The sequence below is a fragment of the Alternaria dauci genome, chromosome 4, assembly GCF_042100115.1.
Source record: "Alternaria dauci strain A2016 chromosome 4, whole genome shotgun sequence".
NCBI lineage: Eukaryota > Fungi > Ascomycota > Dothideomycetes > Pleosporales > Pleosporaceae > Alternaria > Alternaria dauci.
The window spans coordinates 117,605-142,006 of NC_091275.1; the positions used below are offsets into that span (position 1 = coordinate 117,605).

General features: G+C 49.9%; 2 protein-coding genes across 2 annotated transcripts; one reads left to right on the forward strand and one right to left on the reverse strand.

Moving 5' to 3' along the window:
* Positions 1-3,317: 3,317 nt before the first annotated feature.
* On the forward strand, positions 3,318-4,787 carry ACET3X_004694 (uncharacterized protein; the record flags this gene model as incomplete). The annotated part of the gene is made up of 1 exon (XM_069451804.1): positions 3,318-4,787. One exon carries the CDS (start codon positions 3,318-3,320, stop codon positions 4,785-4,787), a length of 1,470 nt encoding a protein of 489 aa, XP_069306738.1.
* Positions 4,788-6,083: 1,296 nt separating this feature from the next.
* Positions 6,084-9,452, reverse strand: ACET3X_004695 (uncharacterized protein; the record flags this gene model as incomplete). Its single annotated transcript, XM_069450918.1, has 5 exons — positions 6,084-6,104; positions 6,154-6,682; positions 6,729-8,237; positions 8,565-9,177; positions 9,227-9,452. The coding sequence occupies 5 exons, from the start codon at positions 9,450-9,452 to the stop codon at positions 6,084-6,086; spliced, it is 2,898 nt and encodes a 965-aa protein (XP_069306739.1).
* Positions 9,453-24,402: the final 14,950 nt, after the last annotated feature.

The window sequence follows — 24,402 nt, forward strand, 5'->3', positions numbered from 1 at the left end:
GGAAGTGGAGGCCTGGGAAGACCAAGGGGGAGAGAGCAGCAAGAAGTCCAAGCCCACCATGCCCCCAGGCGCAGTCGCAGACTCCGAGGCCTACCGCATTGCGCGACATGTCAGCATCTTTCCTAACCTTATGGCCGCAATCAACAATTGGGATGCCGACCAGCTTATCGGAGATCGGATCCTCGACCCTCACCGCAGTCTCAGTAATAACAACGAAAACCTCCGCACAGCTCTTGTGAACAGCGACACAATTCGACACTCATTCATCTGGGACATTGCATTGGAGGCTTGCAAGGGCTCAGCCAAGGTCGCATACATTCACAAGACGTTGGAAGAGCTACGCAACAAGAAGACGACCATTCCCCATCCCCGTCCTCGCGCACACCAAGGAGAAACCCTAGAGTACAGAGCCAAGTACGTCGTACTCGCGAGCTCGACATTGTCACGTGCTCTGATCTACGCTTACATCTGCCAAACGTTTGGAGAGAAACACGTTGTTCATGCCTACAACGCCGTGACACGGGACAAGGAAGTACCCAAGTGGAAGAAGGTCTGGGATGAGGGGGGCGGCAAGGTCGACGATGGCGTCTATATTCTCGTGGGTGCAACGGGCGCGATGTGTCAGTCAATATCGCTTACAGAGGGCAACATCTTGCATGGTCTTGAGCCTCAGAGTAACGCGCATATTGCTGAACAGGCTGCGAAACGCCAACATCGCATTAATACGAGGTTCGCCGAAGTCTTCGTTGAATGGCTGACAACTACTGCCCCTCAAGGATGCCGAGACACCATTGACATGAGGATAGTCAAGAACCTCCAAGCTAAAGGCTATTTTCAGAGCACGATAAAGGCGCAAGACTGAGATACTTTGAAGGAATGACTGCCCGGAAATCGCGGAGACATACTGTAACTTTCTCAAGTAGTCTGTAGTACAAAATCGATCCCATGACTCAATACCGATATAGGCGCACCAGACTAACATAGAGTAACGCTGTACGTATTGCCTACTGCTGCCACTGTAGGAAGCCTAGAAAGTTGCCTCTGTTAGCAATAGCAAGTTACTGCTGTACCTAGGTAACGTTGTGAGTGGAAGCGCTGCTGTCAGCCTGACTTGCGGGCGCGTGGTCTTCCGAGTCAGGCCGAATGCAACCTACCACACTAAATACTACTCCATGCTTCGCAACCGCTTCGCAATGTGCCCTCGCTAGCAACCAACCGTTGCGGCAACTTGCGTCCCAAGCCATATCGCAACCGCTTCGCAACGTGCCCTCGCTAGCAACCAACCGTTGCGGCAACTTGCGTCCCAAGCCATATCGCAACCGCTTCGCAACGTGCCCTCGCTAGCAACCAACCGTTGCGGCAACTTGCGTCCCAAGCCATATCGCAACCGCTTCGCAACGTGCCCTCGCTAGCAACCAACCGTTGCGGCAACTTGCTTCCCAAGCCATATCGTGATCTAATGACATAGTTTTGTACGACGGCTTACGCCGAAAAGTCAGACATGGATGCGATACAGGCTCTAGCTGCAGCCTATAGGGTATATAAGCTCTCGGCGGTACAGCCACCTACTGCACTGAAATACGAGCTAGACCAGGGACAGGACTTCAACAAGAATGCGATTCGGAACACGGTGCTGTGCAACACCAAGGCGTTTGCAGATTCCAATGAAGCGAATCTACCAAAGCGAGAATCGGAGACTGAACAGCAGCATCACGACAGGATTGCACGCCGCATTTCAGGAGAATCAAACTAGGGCGATCGACTCGTTCGTGGAAGATCTGAGGAACCAGTGGCCAAGGCAGAGTCCCAGCGTGCCGTCCAGGACTGAGTATACTGCCTACCTCGACGTTTTCTCTACAGCGACAACCATTAGGAATCAGTTTGTTCATTGGTTCAACAACCGTCTGTTCATGCAGCAGACTTGTCAACAATCAAGCCAGCTTGATCGCTATCAAGCTGGGGCATCAAGCTGGCGTATCAATCAAGCCAAGCTAGAGTAGAGGTATAAATCAATTAAGCCAAGCTACTATAAGCTAGCTTGATTGTTTGGCTTGATTGGCTTGATAGAATTAATACTCTATAAAGAAGGTTAAAGTAAGTAAGTAAGGTCACGTGGTGATAAGATCACGTGGTGATAAGATTATATAAGGATACCCCTACACTATCCCCTTTTAAGCTTCTTGAAAGGGGGATTAATTTTGTTAAGCTAATCAAGCTAAACAAGCCAAGCTTATTAATTTTAACCATCAAGCCAATCAAGCTAAGCTGAGGTAGAGGTACCCACTAATCAAGCTAAGCTGGGGCACCCAGCTTGATTGGCTTGATTGTTGACAACTCTGTCATGCAGTACCTTGGACAGTCCAGAGAGTTGCCCAAAAGGTGTTAGTAGGTGTATGAAGCCATACCGTGGTCTCTGCGTAACTTGCCCTCGCTGGCAACCAACCGTTGCGGCAACTTGCGTCCCAAGCCATATCGCAACCTTGCAGCTGGAACATTCGGACGCTTTAACTACCTTAGGGCTGGCGCTCCAACCTTCTTCACGCTGCACCTCTAAAGGCAAATACTAGTGTTATATTATTTGGAACTGCGCTCTTAGATGTACGAGGCAGAGCGACCCTCCCTATCTAGGACTACCTCTTTGAGATCTTTCGTGTCTTCAACAACTAAACTTTAGTATTCAATATTATATAAGAATAGCACTCTAAAAAGAGAAATAACATGTATTCTACACTCAAGGACGCGACCTCTTCTGGGATTAGGGACCGTACTCTACCTTGTTAGTCGGTGCGACTATATGCCGCACCTTGCCGGCACGCCCTGGCCCCCTGCTTTCCATGCCACGTCTTCTTTTCTCTGCTGTTATTCTTACTACTTTTCTACCCACACACTAATCGCTGGCTTAGAGCGTCAGCCTTGGTTCTAAAATGGATCAGTTACAGCTCGATAGTGACCATTGTCAGGATAAACACAGCGGAAGAGGCTTTCCTGCACAGTGGGACGCTACAGTCGCTAACAACTTAGCATACAGCCCACCTAACCCGTCCTACAGCAGATTTCTTGCGCGTCGTCTCGCAGAACCATGCCGTGTACCAGGCGATGTACGATACGCGGGATGGATCGTTCCAGAAGTAGGCGACGACGAAGCGTGCAAGCCGGTTTTCATAGCCCACTCGACACTAGATGCGATATGGCTGCTGAAAGAGACGCTGGGTGCCAGCACACTTGACGCAGAAAATTGGGGGCGTCTCACAAGCGCTGCTATGGACTTTGCTAGTAGTAAGTCTCTAGAGCCTAGAAACTTAACTACAGCGCGGCTAATGACGCCAACGGAAGGCATCGCGGAGGACCGCATGGCTATAGACTCAGACAAGGACGATAGCATACCGCCATCAGCACAGAGGGCTACAGGCGACCTTGTGCCGTACCGTAAACGTCCAGCCTCCTCATCGCCTATTCGCAGCGAGATCCGTGCCAACAGCTTAAACCGCCTAGCAATACAGGAGGACAGCGCGGACGAATCGACGGCTAGGGCTAGCGAAGTCAACACTATGACAGTACACGCTGGCAAAGACACAGCTAGAGCGGAGGGGGGACACGAGCGCGGAACAAGCGACGAGGACAGCGAAAACCAGAGTGCGACGACGCCTCTATCCGTAAAGAGGTCCGCAACAGTTACAAACAAGAATCGTCTTGCAGAGCTACGGCGTACAAGAAAGCTAGAAAGATCGCGTGTAATAAAGCTCGAGGCGATAGGCTTAAAGGAACCGCCTGAGAAGATGCCTGCGCAGGAACGTATGGCGTACGGCAGCATTGCGCCAGACGATGAGCCGACGATCTCTTGGATCTTCAAGCAAAAAGTCGCGGAAGATGCTGATTTCTATACAGCCTCGCCAACACCCTACTATACTGCCTGCAGCATGCTAGCAAAAGCGCGTGCTTTTGGAAATGCAACCTCGCAGTACAGCGCTGCGCAGTTCCTGCATAATTGGCGGAAACAGGGCACGCCGTTCTTGGTAAAACCAGTAGATCGTTATGTTCTTACCCAGACGCAAATGTCGCAGTCAGTGGATAGTAGCGCAACACTTCATACTGATGCCGACAATGCATTCTGCTTTGCCTGGGACATGTGCACACGGTACGAGACGATGCTTGCAGCTGTAAACATTGGCACTCGCTGGGCTTTCGCTTTGCTAGGGAAGGCGTACGCTCGCAAGGTCGACGAAATCCAGGTCGCTGATCGTCTAGCCAGTAACGACAGAACTCGCAACAGGTACGGGAAGGGCCAGGCACGAACAGAGGCTATCACATATTTGGTCCATCTGGTTTGCCAATCACCATCTAAATCTGACCACGCAGCCTTTCGTTACCGCCTAAAGCGAGCGACACGATGGTTCGACATAGTTCAAGCTCTAGGCTGGGGATCGCTGCTGCTCATACCCCACGAAGAGGTCTCAAACCATTGGCTCGAGCGTGTGCTGCGGAAGAACCAGCGCGATGTTTTTCTTGAGCTAGTGAAGCGCGAACGGCCGGAAATTTGCACGGCAAGCAGGGCCCTCGAAGCCTGGCTAGGGCCGGATGGAATTACTGGTGCGCCGATTGCTGGAAAGGAGAGGCTTAGCATTGAAGCGAATGCGCTAGCTACGGCGGTGGGGTTAACAGAGATTCCAGACAGCGAAGCCGAAGATGACACTGATTCTGACGCATCGGAAAGTATCCCGGCATCGCCGGCGCCATTGCGACAGATGTCGGTACTTGAATTATTCTGTCCTGTAAGCCCTATAGGTTGAACAATAAACCGGGTTACCTGACGACCCTGAACTATGCGCTGCGGAAAAAGAGTGATGGGCTCGAAGAGCACAATGCTGAGCTTCTAGCGACACTCTACGGAAGTAGTGAGGTAGACGAGAGTTGCTAGTCATAGCGGTGCTTATTAGCAGGTGGGGTGTATGCGTCCGTGTTGCGGAAGCTTGCCAATTTAGTGTTAGGCTAGGTCTGTCGTCTAAGTCACCGGCTGTACCGTGGCTCTCGACGATTACAGCCTGCTAGGAAGCTGCTGTCGTATTGCGATACAGATAAGTCAACAACACCGCAGGCTACAAATCTACAAATAACTACAAAGAAGAGCGAAACACATAGCGGCTTCCTCTCTTTTCCTTAAAGGTTGCCGCGCAAGGTGCTATTACCTTTGCCTGCGGAGAATAGTAACAGGATGCCTCTACACTGTGCTACTTCAGCCACTAATGCAATGTAGACTTCGCAGGCTCTATTCTCTAGTGCCTGCGTCTTTTTACTATTACGTTAATTATGTAAATAGTAGAGAAGAGACACAGTTAAGATTAAGAAACGGATTACATGCGACAACGATAGTACGGTTAATATTGGGGTTGGTGTTTTTCTGAATTTACAGTTAATACGAAATATTTTAAAAAATCATAACACTACGTAACGTGTATTAATCTCTTCAAAAGCTGTATAGGATAGAAGATGTATATAGTATATACGTGTTTTATAGGAGAGAAGATGTAAAATTATAGTGGAAGCTATAATAGCTTACTCTACACTGGGGACTCCTGTATAATAGTATGACATCGGTCAACCCATGCATAATCAGAACTACCAAACACGCATTGAATAAAACCTTTAGCATCGCTCCGTAGTCGCATTAACTCTGTACGTCTCTTCTCAAGAACGGAATCATAGTTGATCGCTATGTCGCTGTTCCTTGGGGAGTCTCGACGCCCACTAGTAACCCGAATCCATTGCAGTTGTCGAAGGAAGCGGTTGTTGCAACCTTTGTGCTCTACCCCAGATAGTACTATGTTAGCAATGCTTCTTACTTGGGAAAAGGGCCTCTCTTAGGGAAGTCTTACCAATCTTCTTCGTCATCTCCCGTACCGAAAGCACCCAACCATCGTCTTCCTCCGACGGGAAGTAATCTGGTCGAAGAGACCAGAGCATTCTTGTTACCAAGGCGGCCGCAAACATTTCAGAGTTCTTGGTTGGTCCTTTGGAAAACTCAGTCGCATTCACCGCTACAGTAGGGGTAGCTGAAGAGGATGCAAGGGTTAACACCAACATGAGCATTAGATCGCATTTTGGCTGACCTAAGCACTCGATGAGGCACTGACGTGCTCTGTGGTAGTGTTCACGAACCTTCTGATTCATGCCGGACTTTGAGAACTGGCCGTCCAACTGCTGAAAACCTTTTTCAACTAGCGGCGGGATGGCGTTAAAAGGGATTTGGCAACCAAAGTCGATAGTACTCTTTGTTTGCGAGCGCCGCTTTGCTTGGTGTACTGCCTCAATCGCTGCCCGCTTGAGGCTGCCCGGTCTCGCCGCTATAGCGGATGGGGCCGGAACGTTACCGACTAGCCGCGTCATTCTCCGGTAGCTCAATCGGCCATGGTATGAACCAGGCACACAGTCAATGCGGCACGCCGCTAGAGCTGACATTATGGCGCTGATCCAGTATTCCTCCTTCATCGCCTTGGCCCTGGCGTGTTGCACGGCAGCGCGTAACACAGTGAACCAGCTCGCGTTCTTTGAAAAGAGGTAGCTACTAGATTGGCCATGGCTGTTAACACACTCCCAGTAGAGCTCTTGCGCAAAGTCGCGTCGCGTCTGGCTTCTCAAACCCGAAGTCGCTTCTGGATAAAAGACAGGAAAGATCGACTCGTACTCCCTGTACTGTGTTAGCGGCTGATATTTGAAACGCTAATTGCACGAACCCTGCAGAGAAGGGGTGCTCGCTTTCAGCCCAACGCGTCACCTGCTCTTGCGCCTCCTGTCGTGCCTGCAGTGTTGTTAGGCTTACGCTTTGAGCATTGCCCCGTCCGCCCTTGTTCAGAGCGCGATAGAATTGGTGTGTTACGAAAGCGATTGTCTGCGGCTTCCACATCTCTTCGAGCACCTCTACTAGGAACTCTTCTGCGCCACGAGGCCCTTTACCTGTGAGCCCACCAAGCTCACGGAACCATACCTCGCTGTGACAATAAGCGGCAACCTGGGGCCCATAGTGGTGGCGAATGGAAGCAACGTGCATCATAATAGGTCGTCCATTGTCCATGCGCGGCCAACGCACTAGGTTAGCATGGCCACTGCCTTGCAGATTGAGCATGTTGGGGTCGATAAACGGCCACCCACCCTGCTCAATGCTTTCTATGGTGCAGAGAGGCCCGAGCACTGAGCCCACTAAAGACCGGGGGAACCCAGTAAAGCAGTAGCTGCCAAGGCGATCGAATGCGGCCACACCTTCCGCTAGGGCAAAAGGCAGCCCTTTAGAGCCAGCAGCCTTGAAGCGACGATAAAACTCGTCTGATGCGTGCGCGAACAGACTAGCAAAGGAGGAGAGAACCTTTGGAAAGATGCGTTCTTTGAACGCGAAGAGGACATCAATGTAGGTAGGTTGTTCCAGCGAGAAGTACCGGATTAGCTGGAGGATAGGTTGAAGCACTGTCGCAAAATTCCGTTGACCGTCAGCTAACTGCGACACCTGCACAGACAGAACTTGCTCCATCCTAAACGCGTACAGTTCTTCCTTTATAGCGGCTTTAATCCGCTGTTGCTCGCGAGCGAACGGTTGGGAAGACGTAGGGTTATCAGGAGTCTGTTCGCCTCGCAATTTCCGCAGTAAACGCTGCCGCTTCGCCGCTACCCGAGGGTTTAGGTTGCCATCCTGATCTGGCAGCGTCAGGGCAGCCGTGGCAATGCCCTTGGTAGCAAGTAAGTTGCCGGGGCTATGGCGTATAGTTCGCTTAATGTTGGAGTACGCCTGAAAATAACCACTAGTCAACACGCTCGCACCGTTGTTCTGATAGCTCATGTTGTCCTCCATTACAGCGAGCACGTTGTCGCGTAGGAATGCTGGGGGCTGCGCGGAGGAGAAGTTGCCGTACGATGGATGGAAGGCAAGAGGGTAGAAGGTAAAGTCGCGCGGGTGTTGGTATTGGCGAACAACGTTGTTGCGATTGGCAAGGAGGCAGCGCGCAGGTGCGAGAATGACACCGACGTCATTAGAGGCGTTAGGGAGGTTGGAAGATGCTATTGAGTGGATGTCGACCGCTAGCGCGTAGGAGACCGTCTCAATGCTCTCCAGTCTATACTTGTCCTCTAGTGCGCGTAGAAGATCCTGTGTGTAGTTATCAAACGGCTGTTGATGGTCGTGCGGCGGGGGAATTGGATCGCCTGTTTGTGTACCGCTCTGTGGGGGCGTAGCCCCCTCTGCGCCGCCTTCGGACCTAGCCGCCGCGTCTTCAGAGTTAGATAAATCATTCTGAGAGTTTGGTAAATCATTCCCAGAGTTTGACAAATCATTCCTAGAATCAGACGTCTCGCTATCAGAGTCAGACGTCTCGTCATCAGAGTCAGACGTCTCGTCATCAGAGTCAGACGTCTCGTCATCAGAGTCAGACGTCTCGTCATCAGGGCGCAACCGGGTTTCCTTAGGCAGACTATTGAGTTGCTCAGTAGACAACTCAATTGGAAGGTTCTGCCCGTAGTCATACGCATGGAACGCTGGCAGGTTCTTAGTCCAGAACGGATCCTGCGTGTTCTTGCGCACGTACTCTGGCCACCCTTCCATGAACTGCTCCTGGAACGTTTCCCACTTGACGATTGAGATCGATTGCGACTGGGGTCCATCCAATTTCCAAGAAGCCTCAACACCCTCTCCAAGTAATACGCCTGTAAGGAAGACTTTCTTAATGTACGACGTAAGGAACAGGGCATGGGAGGGTTTGAGAGCGCTGTGCTCAGACGCCTTCTCGCGGCGTTTGCGACGTTCGCTGCCTGACAGAAGAGGGTCTACTGTGCTATCGACAGGGTGCATAACAATAAACCAAGATTCGCGCGTTCCACCCTTTGCAAGACGGAAGGTACGATGCTCCATATCAAACGACAGTCCGTGGCTGTGTTTAGCGCTGTATGGAGCTCGCCAGTGTTTAAAGCTGATTGTTACGTGGTCGAAGAACGTAGAGAACTTCACAATGGGTTGGAGCGGCCGGCCGATGATAATGATAAGGTCGAGGTGGAACTCAGGGATAAATTTGTCCTCAGGCTTGGCTGGTCGGGACCCAACGCGCCTCGATCCGTAGTCTATCGTGTATCGCTTCTGCAGCATTCCAATAGCCTTACTGCCGTTAAATTCGGGGCTGTCTATCATCTTGATAAATCCCTTCACTACTACGTAGTTACTATATGCGTACAAGTAGGATGCTCTTAAACTCACCAGGTAGTCGGTGGTCACCTCCGCTGTGGTCAATAGCCCAGGTAAGTTGATTATTCGCTATTGCGTCTTCGTCCCCAAGGCTGCTCTCGTGGTATTCTTCTCCATCATGCTCGTCAGGTTCTCTATCGTGCTCATCAGGTTGCACATCTTGGTACAGGCCGTCCTCCTCTCCAGCACTGCTGTTATCGTAATCGCTATCGTTTTGTTGTGCAAGATCTAAAGACATGATGATAAGAACAGTATTATATAAAATAGTACGTTGGCTAAGGGCTGAGGATCTTGTAGGGTAGATCGATAGATGATGATCGAGAATCACAATATCCAGTGCAGAGGAAAGAGGAGAGGAACAGTGTCTATTGGGTTAGGGCTAGGGTCAGATACGGATTACTTCCTCCAAGCCCCTCGTTGTTTCTGTCGAGTCTTTTCGCTTGGAGAAGCACTGCCCTCTACAGCTACCTGGTCGCCAAGGGTGTGTTTCTTACGGTGTTTCTTTCGGGTCTTTTCGCTTAGAGAAGCACTGCCCTTTACAGCTACCTGGTCGCTAAGGGTGCGTTTCTGACGGTGTTTCTCTCGGGCTGCAGCAAGGTCGCTTAGACTCAAGTCCTCAATCCCCCTGTTTTGAACTTTGGTCTGCTGGGATGCCTTGGGTATGCGCGGCTCAGTTGAGGGGTGAGAAATTAGCTCTGGGGTAAGCTGGTCCGAACTCGACCGTGCTGAAACGCTACGTGCCGCTTCAGAGACTGTCAGATTGAGCTCTCTCTCTCTGCTAGACTCGGCGTTAGAGTGCCTTGCGGGCAGCGGAACCTCTTGACTTGTATTATCAGAGTCTTCTAGAGTGTGTCTAGACATCCATTCAGTGATTGCGACCTGAATTGTCTCTAGCAAGTCGTTTGCTGCCCTAGTAGACTGGAGCGCAGGTTCGTTGACGACTTCAGGGACCTGACAGATAGCATCACACGCGATTTGTGCGATTGTAGGCGTTCGCGCTATGTAGGTATCGCTTTGAATTAGGCACGCCAAGTGCTTGTTGTGCAAGGTTGGCCCTGTGAAACTGGTCACAATTGACAGCAGTTCTCTCCACACCTTATGCTGGAAGCGTGCGCCGTAGTTCTTGATCTCTGCACTTGGGTACTCGTCAATATAGCGGTCTAGTATAGAGCTTGTGAATGCTTCCGCATTTTGCTGTACGTGTTGCAGTACTTCTTGTTGGAGGTCAAGAGATTTTTGATCAGCCTGGCCGGCATGCCTGCTCTGCAGCACGGGCACTAGATACTTCCGCAGTGCGGGTTTGTTGTTGTCGCTGTCAGACACCTTGGCGGATCCGCTGTTTACCCATTGGCTGACGTGGGTCATAATACTCCTCATAAGCTTCCCCTCTTTCTTCGGGGTTTTTAAGAGAGCGAGGATGTTTGTGTACGTGTGTGTGGGCTTTGAAAGTACAGTGGAGTATAGCGCATGGTAGGCCTCATTGCTTAGAGTTGGGAAGAAGCCCTGCCGGCGCGTATGGGAAGGGCCAGGATCCTTGTCTAACTCCTCGCCAGGGTAGAACAGGTCTTGTACGTCATGGGGACTTCGTGCCTGGGGCAGGCTAGCTAGCGTGTTCCAGTCTGCTAAACTGGCGTCAACCCCATACTGCTTTCGAATAGATGTAGAGATGCGAAGTACGTTCTCAAACGCAGCGAACCAATGCTAGACAGTAGATTAGCAAGACAGGTCAGAGTATTTCGGCGGCGGGTTACACATACGTCATCTATCCGACAACTAGCCATCCACTCAAAAGTGGAGAGATTAAACGTTGCCTGCCCAATTGCGGTAGAACACCAACGCGTAAGCAGGGGCTGCCAGTTTTGATTTCTCCACAGGGTAACTAGCCGCCGTATTGGGAACTTGACGCGGCTACTAAGCTGAAGATGCTCTCTCATCTCTTTCTCAACTGACTTGCTTGAGCCTTGAAAGAGATTGGCGTTTGTGCAGAACAGGCTGGTTAACTCGGACCATATCTGGCCATGATTGTCAGGGAGCGTAATATCGGCCCGATTCGCCCGAAGTTTAACACGAGTGTCTGGTGGTAGCGTGTCTAAAAAGGTTAGGGGCTGTTGTTCACAGTACGCGCGTTAAGGGGCACCCGCCTTTATCGTAGATGCGGCACACCCACCACCTCTCCTCTTCTCCTAACTGCCGAAGGCGAAGATACTCTTTGAATGCCTCTACACGATGGTGACCCGTAATAAGTTCCGCTGTCCCTCCAGTCACGCTTTTCCAGCTCTTGAACGACGGCCATTCCAATCCTTCCTTATCCGCAAACGTGGCAGAAGTAACTGTGCTCTGAGCTGGCAATTCCACCTTCAGATGATGAAGCATCTGCTCTACGTGTTCCTTAGAACAGGCAATCTGCAGTTGGTGGCTAGGGTCTCGTCGAAGAATACCAGTTTCGTTAAAGATCTCGCAGAGGCGGCGCTGGTGTGCTGTGTCAATAGACCTATTGACACCAAAACTCCATTCTGCGCTAAGCGCATCGATTGGAAACTTCGCTATAGCGAGTAGGTATGGCGCAGCTTGTTCGTGGATAGGAGTTGTCTCTTCAATCTCTGGATCATTCGTACGCTGCCGTTTGCTGTTTTTGGTTAAAACGTTTGCTAGAGGGCGCTTCATTGCAACGTTGTTAGAAAGAACACAGAAACTAAGGTAAGTGGAAAAGAGATAAGAGAAGGTAAGAAAGCAATAGAGAGGTACTACACAAGGTATAAGTAGGCGAGAAGCCGTCTATTCTTGCATAGGCCGCTGTAAGTCTAGCGGTGAGTGTTAGTCACTCTCGCCCCCAAGGGCAGCACCTTACGGCAATCCGCGGCTACTATCTCGCCCCTGGGGGCAGCACTCTACGCCTACTATCTCGCCCCCGGGGGCAGCACTCTACGGCTACTATCTCGCCCCCGGGGGCAGCACTCTACGGCTACTATCTCGCCCCCGGGGGCAGCACTCTACGGCTACTATCTCGCCCCCGGGGGCAGCACTCTACGGCTACTATCTCGCCCCTGGGGGCAGCACTCTACGGCTACTATCTCGCCCCCGGGGGCAGCACTCTACGGCTACTATCTCGCCCCCGGGGGCAGCACTCTACGGCTACTATCTCGCCCCTGGGGGCAGCACTCTACGGCTACTATCTCGCCCCTGGGGGTAGCACTCTACGGCTACTATCTCGCCCCCGGGGGCAGCACTCTACGGCTACTATCTCGCCCCCGGGGGTAGCACTCTACGGCTACTATCTCGCCCCTGGGGGCAGCACTCTACGGCTACTATCTCGCCCCCGGGGGCAGCACTCTACGGCTACTATCTCGCCCCCGGGGGCAGCACTCTACGGCTACTATCTCGCCCCTGGGGGCAGCACTCTACGGCTACTATCTCGCCCCTGGGGGCAGCACTCTACGGCTACTATCTCGCCCCCGGGGGCAGCACTCTACGGCTACTATCTTGCCCCTGGGGGCAGCACTCTACGCCTACTATCTCGCCCCCGGGGGTAGCAACTTGCAGTAACTTGCAGCAACCCGCGCCTACTATCTCGCCCCTGGGGGCAGCACTCTACGCCTACTATCTCGCCCCTAAGGGTAGTACTCTATAGATACTATCTTACCCCTAGGGGTAGACTTCTATAACTACTCTCTTACCTCTAACCCTATGCTAGTTATACTGTTTACCTCTATAGTATTTAGGGCTTCTTAGTTACTTAAGGCTTCTTAGTTATTTAGGGCTTCTTAGTTACTTAGGGCTTCTTAGTTACTTAAGGCTTTTAAGATTAATTTATATTAAAGTTAAAGTAAAATAGTAGTAAAGTTTATATTTATTTTATTCTTATAATATTATTAGCTATATAGTAATATAAATAATAAAACTATATACTTTAGAAATAAATCTTACTATTAGTAATAAAGGATTTAAAAAACTATACTAACTATTACTTAAAATACTTAAAAACTCTTTTTTTAAATAAAATAAAAAAAAATTTATTTTTACCTTAAATCTTTTATTAACTTTTAATAAATACTACTTTTAAAATTATTTCTTTCTACTAGTTTACTTAATTAAAAATAGCTATATAGTTAGAAGTAGTATATAAAAGGCTATACTTAAGGAGCTATTATATAAGTATACTATTATTTTATTAAATAAGAAAAGAAGTTAAGGAAAGCTATAGTTTAAAAGTTATTTAGGAAGTAGTAGCTTAGAGTATTATTTATTTAGTATACTAGTATAGAATCTAAGTAAACTACTTACTACTTAGATTCTATAAGTAGTATACTTTATATATATATCTAGGATACTATTAAGGAATAAACTAAATAAGCTTTAGCTTATTATATAGTAAGTTAATTAGAAGTAACTAGTTATTATAAAATAATAAATTATAAAAAACTACTTCTTATTTTTTAAATAACTATACTTAGTAGTTACTAATACTTTATTATACTTTTTTTTCTTAAAGAAAAAATACTAAATTTTTATAAAATATTTTTTATTTTAAAGTATTAAATATTTTATTCTTTTACTTTATAAATATCTTTATCTTAAATATAAGTTATACTCTTTTCTTCTTTTTATAAAGTAGTTAAAAGTTATTAAATCTAAGTAAACCTTTATATAAGAATATAGATAAATAAAAAAGTAAAAAAATCTTATTTAATATATTACTATATACTATATACTTACCCTTAGTTAAGTAAAATAAATAACTTTTTTTAAAAGGTTTCTTAATTATAGTAAAACTTTATAAATTCTTAATCTTTATTTAAGTTTTATATATAGTAGTATAAATTTCTTTTATAAAGATAATATAAGAAAGTCTTACTTAGTAGTAACTAGTATTTAGTTAATATAGCTTTAAACTATCTTTACTTATTACTTAATTAAATACTTAATAACTTTATTCTTACTTTAGTATTTATTATTCTACTTATTTAAATAAAATTTAATTTAACTAGCTTTATTTTATACTTTTTCTTTATTTATTACTTTATTATTATAAAGTAAAAGTAGTCTAGTTTTATTACTTCTATAGTAATATTATTAAATAATAAATAAGAAAGAAAAAAATTAATTATTATAAATATATTTAGTAGAAAGTATATTTTTTAAAGATATAGTAAAAGGATTACTAACTATTTATACTAATAGATATATAAATTTTTAAAAGATTAGGTAATACTAACTTTAATATTTATTAAAAGTTACTATAATATAAACCTTAACTTACTATAATATAAACCTTAACTTACTATAATATAAACCTTAACTTACTATAATATAAACCTTAACTTACTATAATATAAACCTTAACTTACTATAATATAAACCGTAACTTGCTGTAACATGAACCTTAACTTACTGTAACATCAACCTTAACTTACGGCAACATCAACCGCAACTTACTGCAATATTAACCGCAACTTACTGTAACATGAACCTCAACTTGCTGCAACATAAACCTCAACTTGCTGCAACATCAACCGCAACTTGCTGCAACATAAACCTCAACTTGCTGCAACATGAACCTCAACTTGCTGCAACATAAACCTCAACTTGCTGCAACATGAACCTCAACTTGCGGCAACATCAACCGCAACTTGCTGCAACATCAACCGCAACTTGCTGCAACATGAACCTCAACTTGCGGCAACATCAACCGCAACTTGCTGCAACATGAACCTCAACTTGCTGCAACATGAACCTCAACTTGCTGCAACATCAACCGCAACTTGCTGCAACATGAACCTCAACTTGCTGCAACATTAACTGCAACTTGCTGTAACATTAACCGCAACTTGCTGTAATATGAACCTCAACTTGCGGCAACATCAACCGCAACTTGCTGCAACATTAACCGCAACTTGCTGCAACATGAACCTCAACTTGCTGCAACATTAACCGCAACTTACTGCAACATCAACCGCAACTTGCTGCAACATGAACCTCAACTTGCTGCAACATCAACCGCAACTTGCTGCAACATGAACCTCAACTTGCTGCAACATTAACTGCAACTTGCTGTAACATTAACCGCAACTTGCTGTAATATGAACCTCAACTTGCGGCAACATCAACCGCAACTTGCTGCAACATTAACCGCAACTTGCTGCAACATGAACCTCAACTTGCTGCAACATTAACCGCAACTTACTGCAACATCAACCGCAACTTGCTGCAACATGAACCTCAACTTGCTGCAACATCAACCGTGATATATCGTAATGTATAATACAACATACTATAGTACATATTACCAACTATTGTACCACCTATTGTACCTTACTATACTACATATTACAGCTTTATACACCCGTATAAGTTCTACATACAGTATATTATTACTTCTCCTCCAAAATCCTCTTCTGCCTTAACTCCTCTTCTCCCCAACGTAGCCGCAACTCTCCAGAACCGCTTGAAGTTCAGGGCTTTACTTCCAACCCATCTATTGTCAAACATATACAGCTGCATACGGTGAACTCAAGGTGTTTAGGAAACACACCTTTACCGCGATTTATTACAGTGTCTTTCAACAGTGTTGTGCTTGCGTCTTTTACCAGCACGTTTATTATTTTGATACAGTGTATTATCACTTTAAGAGGAATAGAGTAAGCGCATAAACTCTTACTCTACTACTTCTCTTCATTACTACGTACTGGCTTTCAAAGAACAAGAAGAGATCGATATTAGCCTAGTCCCACACTATCCTACTGGGAGGCTTGTCTTCCTTGATCTCCAAATCACCTCCAGCGTCTCTAGAACCTTTTCAATCGTACTGGTTCCAGTCGTGTGCTACGTTGCTGCACTGATCTCCACCGTGACCCTCATCATTGCCGGCGTGATCCTCATCATCGTCAGCGTGATCCTCACCCTCTGGCTTGTCCTTGGCTTCGTCTCCACCATCGTCGGCGTGATCCTCACCCTCTGGCTTGTCCTTGGCTTCGTCTCCACCATCGTCGGCATGATCCTCACCCTCTGGCTTGTCCTTGGCTTCGTCTCCACCATCGTCGGCGTGATCCTCACCCTCTGGCTTGTCCTTGGCTTCGTCTCCACCATCGTCGGCGTGATCCTCACCCTCTGGCTTGTCCTTGGCGTCATCCCGATTCCAGTCATCTCCACCGGAATAGAAAGGAATCCCATCATCATTTGGCTTGTCCTTGGCGTCATCCCGATTCCAGTCATCTCCACCGGAATAGAAAGGAACCCCATCATCATTTGGCTTGTCCTTGGCGTCATCCCGATTCCAGTCATCTCCACCGGAATAGAAAGGAACCCCATCATCATTTGGCTTGTCCTTGGCGTCATCCCGATTCCAGTCATCTCCACCGGAATAGAAATCAATTCCATCACCGTCGACGGGGGAGGCTGTGGAAAATGTGGGGAGAGGTCCGTAGTTGGCATCGGGAAACATCTTTATGGGCTCTTCAGTGGCCTGAGAGCCCGCAGCGAAGGCCTCTATATGCTCGGCGACATTGAACGGGGGGTTGAACTCGCACCAACCTTGAGCCAATTCTGGATCAACGTGCAATTGGATGGCGGATTTTCGGTCTAGGCACCATTTCCAAACCTTGTAGTAGGCGAGCTTGACGTACCGCTTGTCCTTGTCGGTCGCACCAGTGTATTCGGCGAGGACGCTCACAGGATTACCAACGATAACGAGGAGGGAACGCGCGCGTCCAACGGCTAGGAGCATTCGTGTGGTATGCTTGACGAAACCGAGGTCGCCAGCGTTGGTGGTGTCGAATACAATACCTTCCTTCTCGGCGCCCTGCATTTTGTCGACTGTGAAGACTTCGACGTCTCGCAGCTGGACGCTAAGTTTGAACAGCTCCTCCTCGTCAACCTGATTGGCTAAGTGCTCCATGAATCTAGCCAATACGAAGCGGATAGCGGCAACTTGCGCTACATACGGGGTGATGATAGCGACCTGCTTACCAGAAAACCCGCCAGCGATCATCTTGCAGACGGCCCGGAGGGTATAGGGAATGAAGTCCTTGTTGTAGCGAGACTTGGTGGCACCGACGATGTCGTGGCTACCTTTGACGCTGACGAAGATGACGCGATGGCCGGAGGAAATGTTGAACTGCTCCATCGCGATCTCCATGGCGCGAATGTTTTCTTCCCGGTCATCTACCCCGGGGGCCACTTCCATACGGCCACGAGGAAGGATGTGGTTGGTGAGAGCGTTGATGTCGGAATTGAAGCGGTACTGTGTGTGCAGGTAAATAGTGGTACAGCCGCCTAGCATCGCACGATGGAAGAAAGGTAGGTCCTGCTGATCACTGAAGACGTGACGTTCCTCCGAACCACCGGCAGCAGAAGGCTTTGGCTGATGGATATCGCCGAAGAACAGGTGGGGTGTTATGGCCTTGCGCTCGACCATCAGCGGGCCCTCGTTATTATAGGCGTGCGTGTACACGAGAGGAGCGAGCGTGCTTGACTCGCTTGACTTGCCAGCCTCGTCGTGATGAACGGCATACGGCTGCTCGAGCGTATGAGTACGCGGCTGCGAGATTACGTCGGAGGTCATGCCAATGGCTACGGCCAGTTGAGCGAGGTCCCTAATGATCTCGTTGGTGAGAGCAGTCAGTCGGCGCATGTCATCGGCGTCGAATTCTTGGCCTGAAGCATAGAGGTCGAGCTGAAAACGGAAATCGCGGTACTTTTTTGGTTGGGCGATTTCGTGTACCACTAACTCGTTCGTATCGGCATTACGCTCCGGCACTCCGGCGAGGCGCAGAACCCACGCACCCTCCGACAGCATTTCCAACTGAAGTCGCTTGTCGGTGAAAGACGACTTTGTCTCGGACGTCTCAAGAAGGATGCGGAATTGCGAGTCCACTGTCAGTGCGTCAAGGAACGCCATGGTCCGCCTGTCTTCACTGGACTTCTCCTGGTAAGCCGCTGCCTGCTCTTTCAGCTGGTCCTTGGTGAAGTGCTCTTCTTCGATGTATTCAAAGTAGGGCGGCTTCTCGTTCTTTAGCAGGACGTTGCGAGCAGCTTCGGACTCCTTGCGAACAACCGCTGTCTCCGTCTCTTTCATATGGCGTCGGATTACGATAGGGAAACGTGCCTGGATGCCAGCGGCCTTGAGCTCCTTCCGTCGCTCTAGGCAGGCCGTGTAGATCCTGAGCATAGCGTCGTCGAGCTGCTTGTTCAACGGCGACGTGACCCAGAAAGCAGCAAGGCGACCAAGGCCATGGATAACGCCAGTTTGTTGAGCCTCGTAGTGCGCAACAGCCAGAGCCTCGATGATGCGTGTCTTGCCAACGCCACCAGGACCTTGGATGAGCGCTACACCACCGGCAAGGGCGCGAAGCTTCTGCAAAACGTCGGGTTGGAGTGAGCGGTTCAGACGCTCCATGATGCTGTCCTTAGCACCGTTGTCTCCCAAATACGCGAACATGCCGGCGAAGTAGTCCACGATCTTGTCGTCTGGGAAGCGAAGGTAGGAGTTGTGGAGGATTTGAGTGACATCGCTAAAGGCATCGCCGCCTCGGAAGTAATGGTTAAGGGCGTTGATCTGGCGCTTGATTCCCACGGTGGCAGGGTTCAAGCGAGCAAAGACGTAGATGCCGCGAAGCTTACGCAATGCCTCTTCAGCTTCAGGCAAAGTACGATAGTTAAATGCACAGCTGTAGTGAACGCCCTCCTTGAACAGGGGCTGCTCGGCGAAGGATGCACCCAAGCGAGGGCGGTAGAGAAAGCCGCCTATGTAGCTAGCGGGCGTGATGCCTGCGGACGGTTTGATCTCAAATCGCCAGGTGTCCGCTTGCTCCTGGTAGGGACTGAACTGGATGTCCACGAAGGCGCCCTCGCGGTAGCTGGCGCCCTCTGGTACCCTGAGCTCGGCGTAGTATAACCGGTCACCGCCGCCGCGAACCTTCATAATCTTGGTGTCGGTGATCTCGAAACCCTTCTGCTTGGCGGCCTTGCGCAGTTCGTGGACAAGGTTCTGGTAGTGCACGGTGACGTACTGTGTGTTGTTCTGGAATGCCCACTGGGGAGGGACCTTGAATCCTTTCGGCTGCTTGTCGACAGAGATCTCCATGCCAGTCTGAGGGTTGACACGACAGTCCTTCCAGTAGAGCAGAATCGGGTCGTTCTTGTATTGAGCTTGCATCTCTTTGTACACGGTATCCATGCGCTCTTGTGCTGACTCTGTGGCGACCGTGAAGAAGTGCAGCACGGTGCCCTCGCCGCCATTCTCGAGGATATCGCGAGCACGATGGATGACTTCATCGAAGATCCCAAAGTTCTGGTGGGAGAAGAACCCCAATCCGTAGAGGGGGCGGGAGTTCAGAGGTTGTCCGTCAGGTTGTTCGGTTTGGAGGTCGAAGCGGAAGTGTAGGAGCATCCCTAGTTCGCTGAGTGCAAGCTTACTAGCAGCTCGCTTAACATCTTCTTGGGAAACCCTTGAGGTGAAGAACTCATCGGTGATCTTCATGGGAAGTACAGTGCAGTTGACGATGTTGTGGGCTGTCAGGGTAATGGAGGCTGCCCGATGAGCGTGGCCACGGAGGGTGATACTAGCGTCGTCGCTCGGATAGGAAATATCCATCTCTACACTAACGGAGGAGACATAGTGAGGGATCTTCCGAGTGAATAACTTTGTTGTGAAGCTAGGTTTATCCAGTGGTGGGGCCATGGTTTGGGCAGGAGGAAGCTCGTCTTTGCCATCCTTGGAGACGTCCTCCTTGGAGACGTCCTCCTTGGAGGCGTCCTCCTTAGGAGCACGAAACTTGCGGGTTTTGATCGGCTGGGGATAGAAGCAATCCGAGGCAACGTGGCCGAGACGGTTACAGCCGTTGCACCTAGGGCCCTGGTCTGCTGCTGGCTCACTAGGGCATTGCTTGGAGAGGTGCCCGTGACCACCGCAGTTGAAGCACTCGTTCGTGGGACAGTCGCGGTAGACATGGCCAACCTCGCCGCAGTTGGAACACGCTTGCTGTTCGAGCTTCTTGGGGCAATCTTTGGCCCTGTGGCCTGGTTCTTTGCAGGTGAAGCAGGCGTGCTTCTCTCGGTCAGGGGCGTCGGGAAGGCCTCCGAGCTGGACAGAGTCTTTGCCGGGTGCCTCCAAGACAGCAATGCCCTGGTCGTAGACTTCTGTATCATGCGGCGCCGACGTCGGCCGGTCATTGACCATGTAGTGCATGACAGACTGGTCGGCCATGCTGGACGATATGCAAAAACAGAGTTTCAACGGTAGGTGAGACTTTGTTTCTATACGGACAGCACATCGTTAGCAATCGATCAGCGGAACAGGAGGCCACAACAACTTACCGACAAGGGTCAATGGGTAGGTAGAGATATCGACGTTGAGAGTGGTTTGCTTTCAAGAGAAGCAATTCGGGGAAGGTGTCAAGTAGTTGGTGTGGAGGAAAGTGTTATTTGTGCAGGACTAGGTAGCGCGAGCGCGAGAGACGCTAACGCCAAGCAAATTTTGCGTTGCTCACCTTGGGTTGTGCGTGAGGAAGCGAGGAGCAAGATAAAGACACGTGAAAAGAAGGATTGGATGGAGAACGATAGGGACGCGAAGAGGATATGGGGATCACCCGAGTTCTACAAGTTGGTACCAAGAGACAGAAGTGGACAGCCAGTCGACCTTTGGGCAATAGGAAGATAACTATCGGACCGGCCATACAAATAAGCGAGGACATGCCAAGGTGAATGGGAGATCTAGCGAGCGTCAAGGCCACAGCAATGCGCAGCGTGTAGCCGGCTACGTCTTGGCTCTCTCCTTCGCGACTACAGTTAGTCCTACGGCTGGGTGATCCCCATATCTCTTTTCGCTTTCTTTTGTTTGGTTCTATCAACTTCTATGCTCGATTCAGTTCACGATGACGGCCAGAACTGCGTTTGGGTGATCCCCATGTCTCTCCCTACTTTCCCTGCTCCTTGTCTCTCTTCTCCCTCTGCTCGCTTTCTATACACTCGGGTGATCCCCATATCTTTTATCAACTTTCTCTGTTTCGCGCGTACGCAACGTGAGCCCGCGTCAGAGTCTTGTGCGCTGTACCCGCAATGCTCAACAGTGAGCGCTCACGCCAGAACCGGGTGGCTATACTATGCCCTACTCCTGGTCATCGTTCTACTAGGCTCAGTACGGGCGACGAGGCTAAAATTACTGGGAGCTTCCCCTTTCACTTTTCACCGCTCTCCGGCTGTTTCCTCGCGCATGTTGCCACAACACGAACGTTGCGACGCTCGCCGCAACACCACCCACCCACCACGTACCGCAGCATCGTCAACCTGCATACACCTTCTACCACGGGTGACTAGGATGGACGATAACACGCAGTCACCCGCCCATCCACCGGCAGGCGACCCCAGCTCCCTTAGCTACTCGGGGAACCAAACAGAGATCTTCCGCGGCTTCGGCATCGACGACGCCACCAGACAAAAGGAGATAGCCAGGACGATTGACAAGATTCTTGTGGACAACTACCCCGATGCACGCAATCGAGGTGCAGCAAAGCTCAGCGACACTGCCAATGAAGACCTGAACAAGAACCTACACGCCCTGGTCTGGAAGTCCGTACCCGACTTCCGCAACGAACCCAAGGCGTGGAGGACAATGGCGATTAGCAAGTTGATCACACATTCTCTCAATCGCCTGAGGAAGCGTAAAGCGGAAGGCGACCATGCTAAAGCCCCAACCCCCAACCCCTTGACGGCAACCTCTACACTCCAAAAGCGCGAGTTATCGCCAGAATCAACGCACAACTCCAAAGACCACCCACCTAAGCGCTCTCGATCCAGAACCGTTCCTACAGGATTCACGCCTACTCCGAACAACGACAAGCCTGCTAATCCTCCCATGCCAACCGCTTCAAATCTCGACACACAGGTACATATATGCGCCGTAAAGGATGGAGAGATCAGCGAAGTAGTCAGCATGGTCGAATTCAGTGACATATGTTGGGAGGGCATCCCCAACTGGGAAAAACTACGCGACGAAGCTGAGCAATGCTACGAAACTGCGCAAGGCCTAGGACTCGATGGATTCGACTTCAAGGGCCGCTTGTTTATCGCTCCAAGAGCAAATCAGCATATCGGAATTGGAAGCCAAGGTGGATTCAACTTTGCTATGCGAGAAATCCCAGCTGGCACAGCCGTAGTGTTTGTCACGACGGTTAGATTGAACGTAACCGACACGCAAGTTGCCTCCTCCAAAGTCGTCCCGCCAGCAGAGGTGCAAGATGGTCAGCAACAAGATGCCACCCACATGCAAGTTGCCTCCTCCGAGCCCGCCCCGCCAGCAGAGGTGCAAGGTGACCAGCAACAAGATGCCACCCACATGCAAGTTGCCTCCTCCGAGCCCGCCCCGCCAGCAGAGGTGCAAGATGGTCAGCAACAAGATGCCACCCACATGCAAGTTGCCTCCTCCGAGCCCGCCCCGCCAGCAGAGGTGCAAGGTGACCAGCAACAAGATGCCACCCACATGCAAGTTGCCTCCTCCGAGCCCGCCCCGCCAGCAGAGGTGCAAGATGGTCAGCAACAAGATGCCACCCACATGCAAGTTGCCTCCTCCGAGCCCGCCCCGCCAGCAGAGGTGCAAGGTGACCAGCAACAAGATGCCACCCACATGCAAGTTGCCTCCTCCGAGCCCGCCCCGCCAGCAGAGGTGCAAGATGGTCAGCAACAAGATGCCACCCACATGCAAGTTGCCTCCTCCGAGCCCGCCCCGCCAGCAGAGGTGCAAGGTGACCAGCAACAAGATGCCACCCACATGCAAGTTGCCTCCTCCGAAGCCGTCCCACCGGAAAGTAAGGAGCTTACACCCAAGACACTCAAGGAGATACTAGATTTGGCGGCCAACATACATCCATTATCCTGGTCGAGGGAAGAATCCACACCTAGCAACAGCGCACACAAGCAGCATCCTGTAGGTCCGTTCTCGTCATACATGTCCAGGAATAACAGCATCGCCTTCCCCCGCACACTTCAACCCTCGTCGTTCACACCCGTGAATCTGCTACCGCTCGCCAGACCTGCCAAACCACCGTCCAGCGCACCTAAGTCCTTTCTCAAGTTTGTCGAGACCTTCCCTTCTAATAGCTACCACGGTAGCGGACTAGACGACCCAATACATATCAGCGACGATAGTGGTAGCAGCGATTCTAGTGACAGCGAGTCTAGTAACAACATGGACATTCTCGTAGACGATGAAGAGGTGCTAGAAGAATGCATGTTAGACGAAGGCGAACCGGAACAACCCCCATTGAACGAACAAGCTAAGACCCAGGCAAACGCGCATTTCTCGAGCACTATGAAGGTGAAGATGGATGGTATGTCTGCTTTTGCGCACGCGCAAAAGTCGAACATAGACTTGTGGGACTTAGCCGCGCAAACCTTCGGCCTTGCGCTCGACGACCTCAAAGGCGACCAGATCAACCTCGGAACTGGGGTCGGCTTAAACCCAGATTTCCACCCGCTACCCCATCAGTTGGTCGGCGCCAAGGATGGCTTGGATGTCCTCGCCGGCGACCGAGGAGCACTTGTCATCGCCGACGACATGGGCATGGGCAAGACGATCACCGATGTCCTCATATGGTATCTCAATTTTGCTAGATCGTACCAGCGCCTCGGCATCAGCGCGACGCCAGACTTCCCCTACACTGCTCTCAAATCGAACGGAGACGAGATAGAGACGCCGAATCTGTTTGGATGCACCTACTTTGTTGCGAGTGCAGCAGGCCTTGAAACATTGGTACAAGCATGGCGTATGATCATGGGTGGCAGCGCCCACTTGGCTCAAGGATCAGAGTACAAGCCACCGAAGCTGATAGTCTTGCACGGTACGGGCGAAGAGATTGTACAGCGTTATGGCGGTGCGAAGAACAGCATCTACTCTAGCATGACACCAAAAGAGTGGGATGAAGTCAACCGTCGCCCTAACTGGTTGAAATCACGATTGGCCTATGGGGAGTACAACAAGGTGTGGAAGTTGAACAACCCGACTAAGGAATGGGCAAACAGCGTCCCTGAGACATCGGACTTCAGACCTCAAAAGACGAGCGTTAGGTTCTTGATAGTCTCAACTCGCGAGTCTTGGAAGACGAAGATCTTTGGCACGCTTGTCGATACCTCTGCGCCCCCTCAGTACAAGAGGCTAAAACAACAGTTAGAAAAGACCGACAAGAGGCATACTAAGAAGA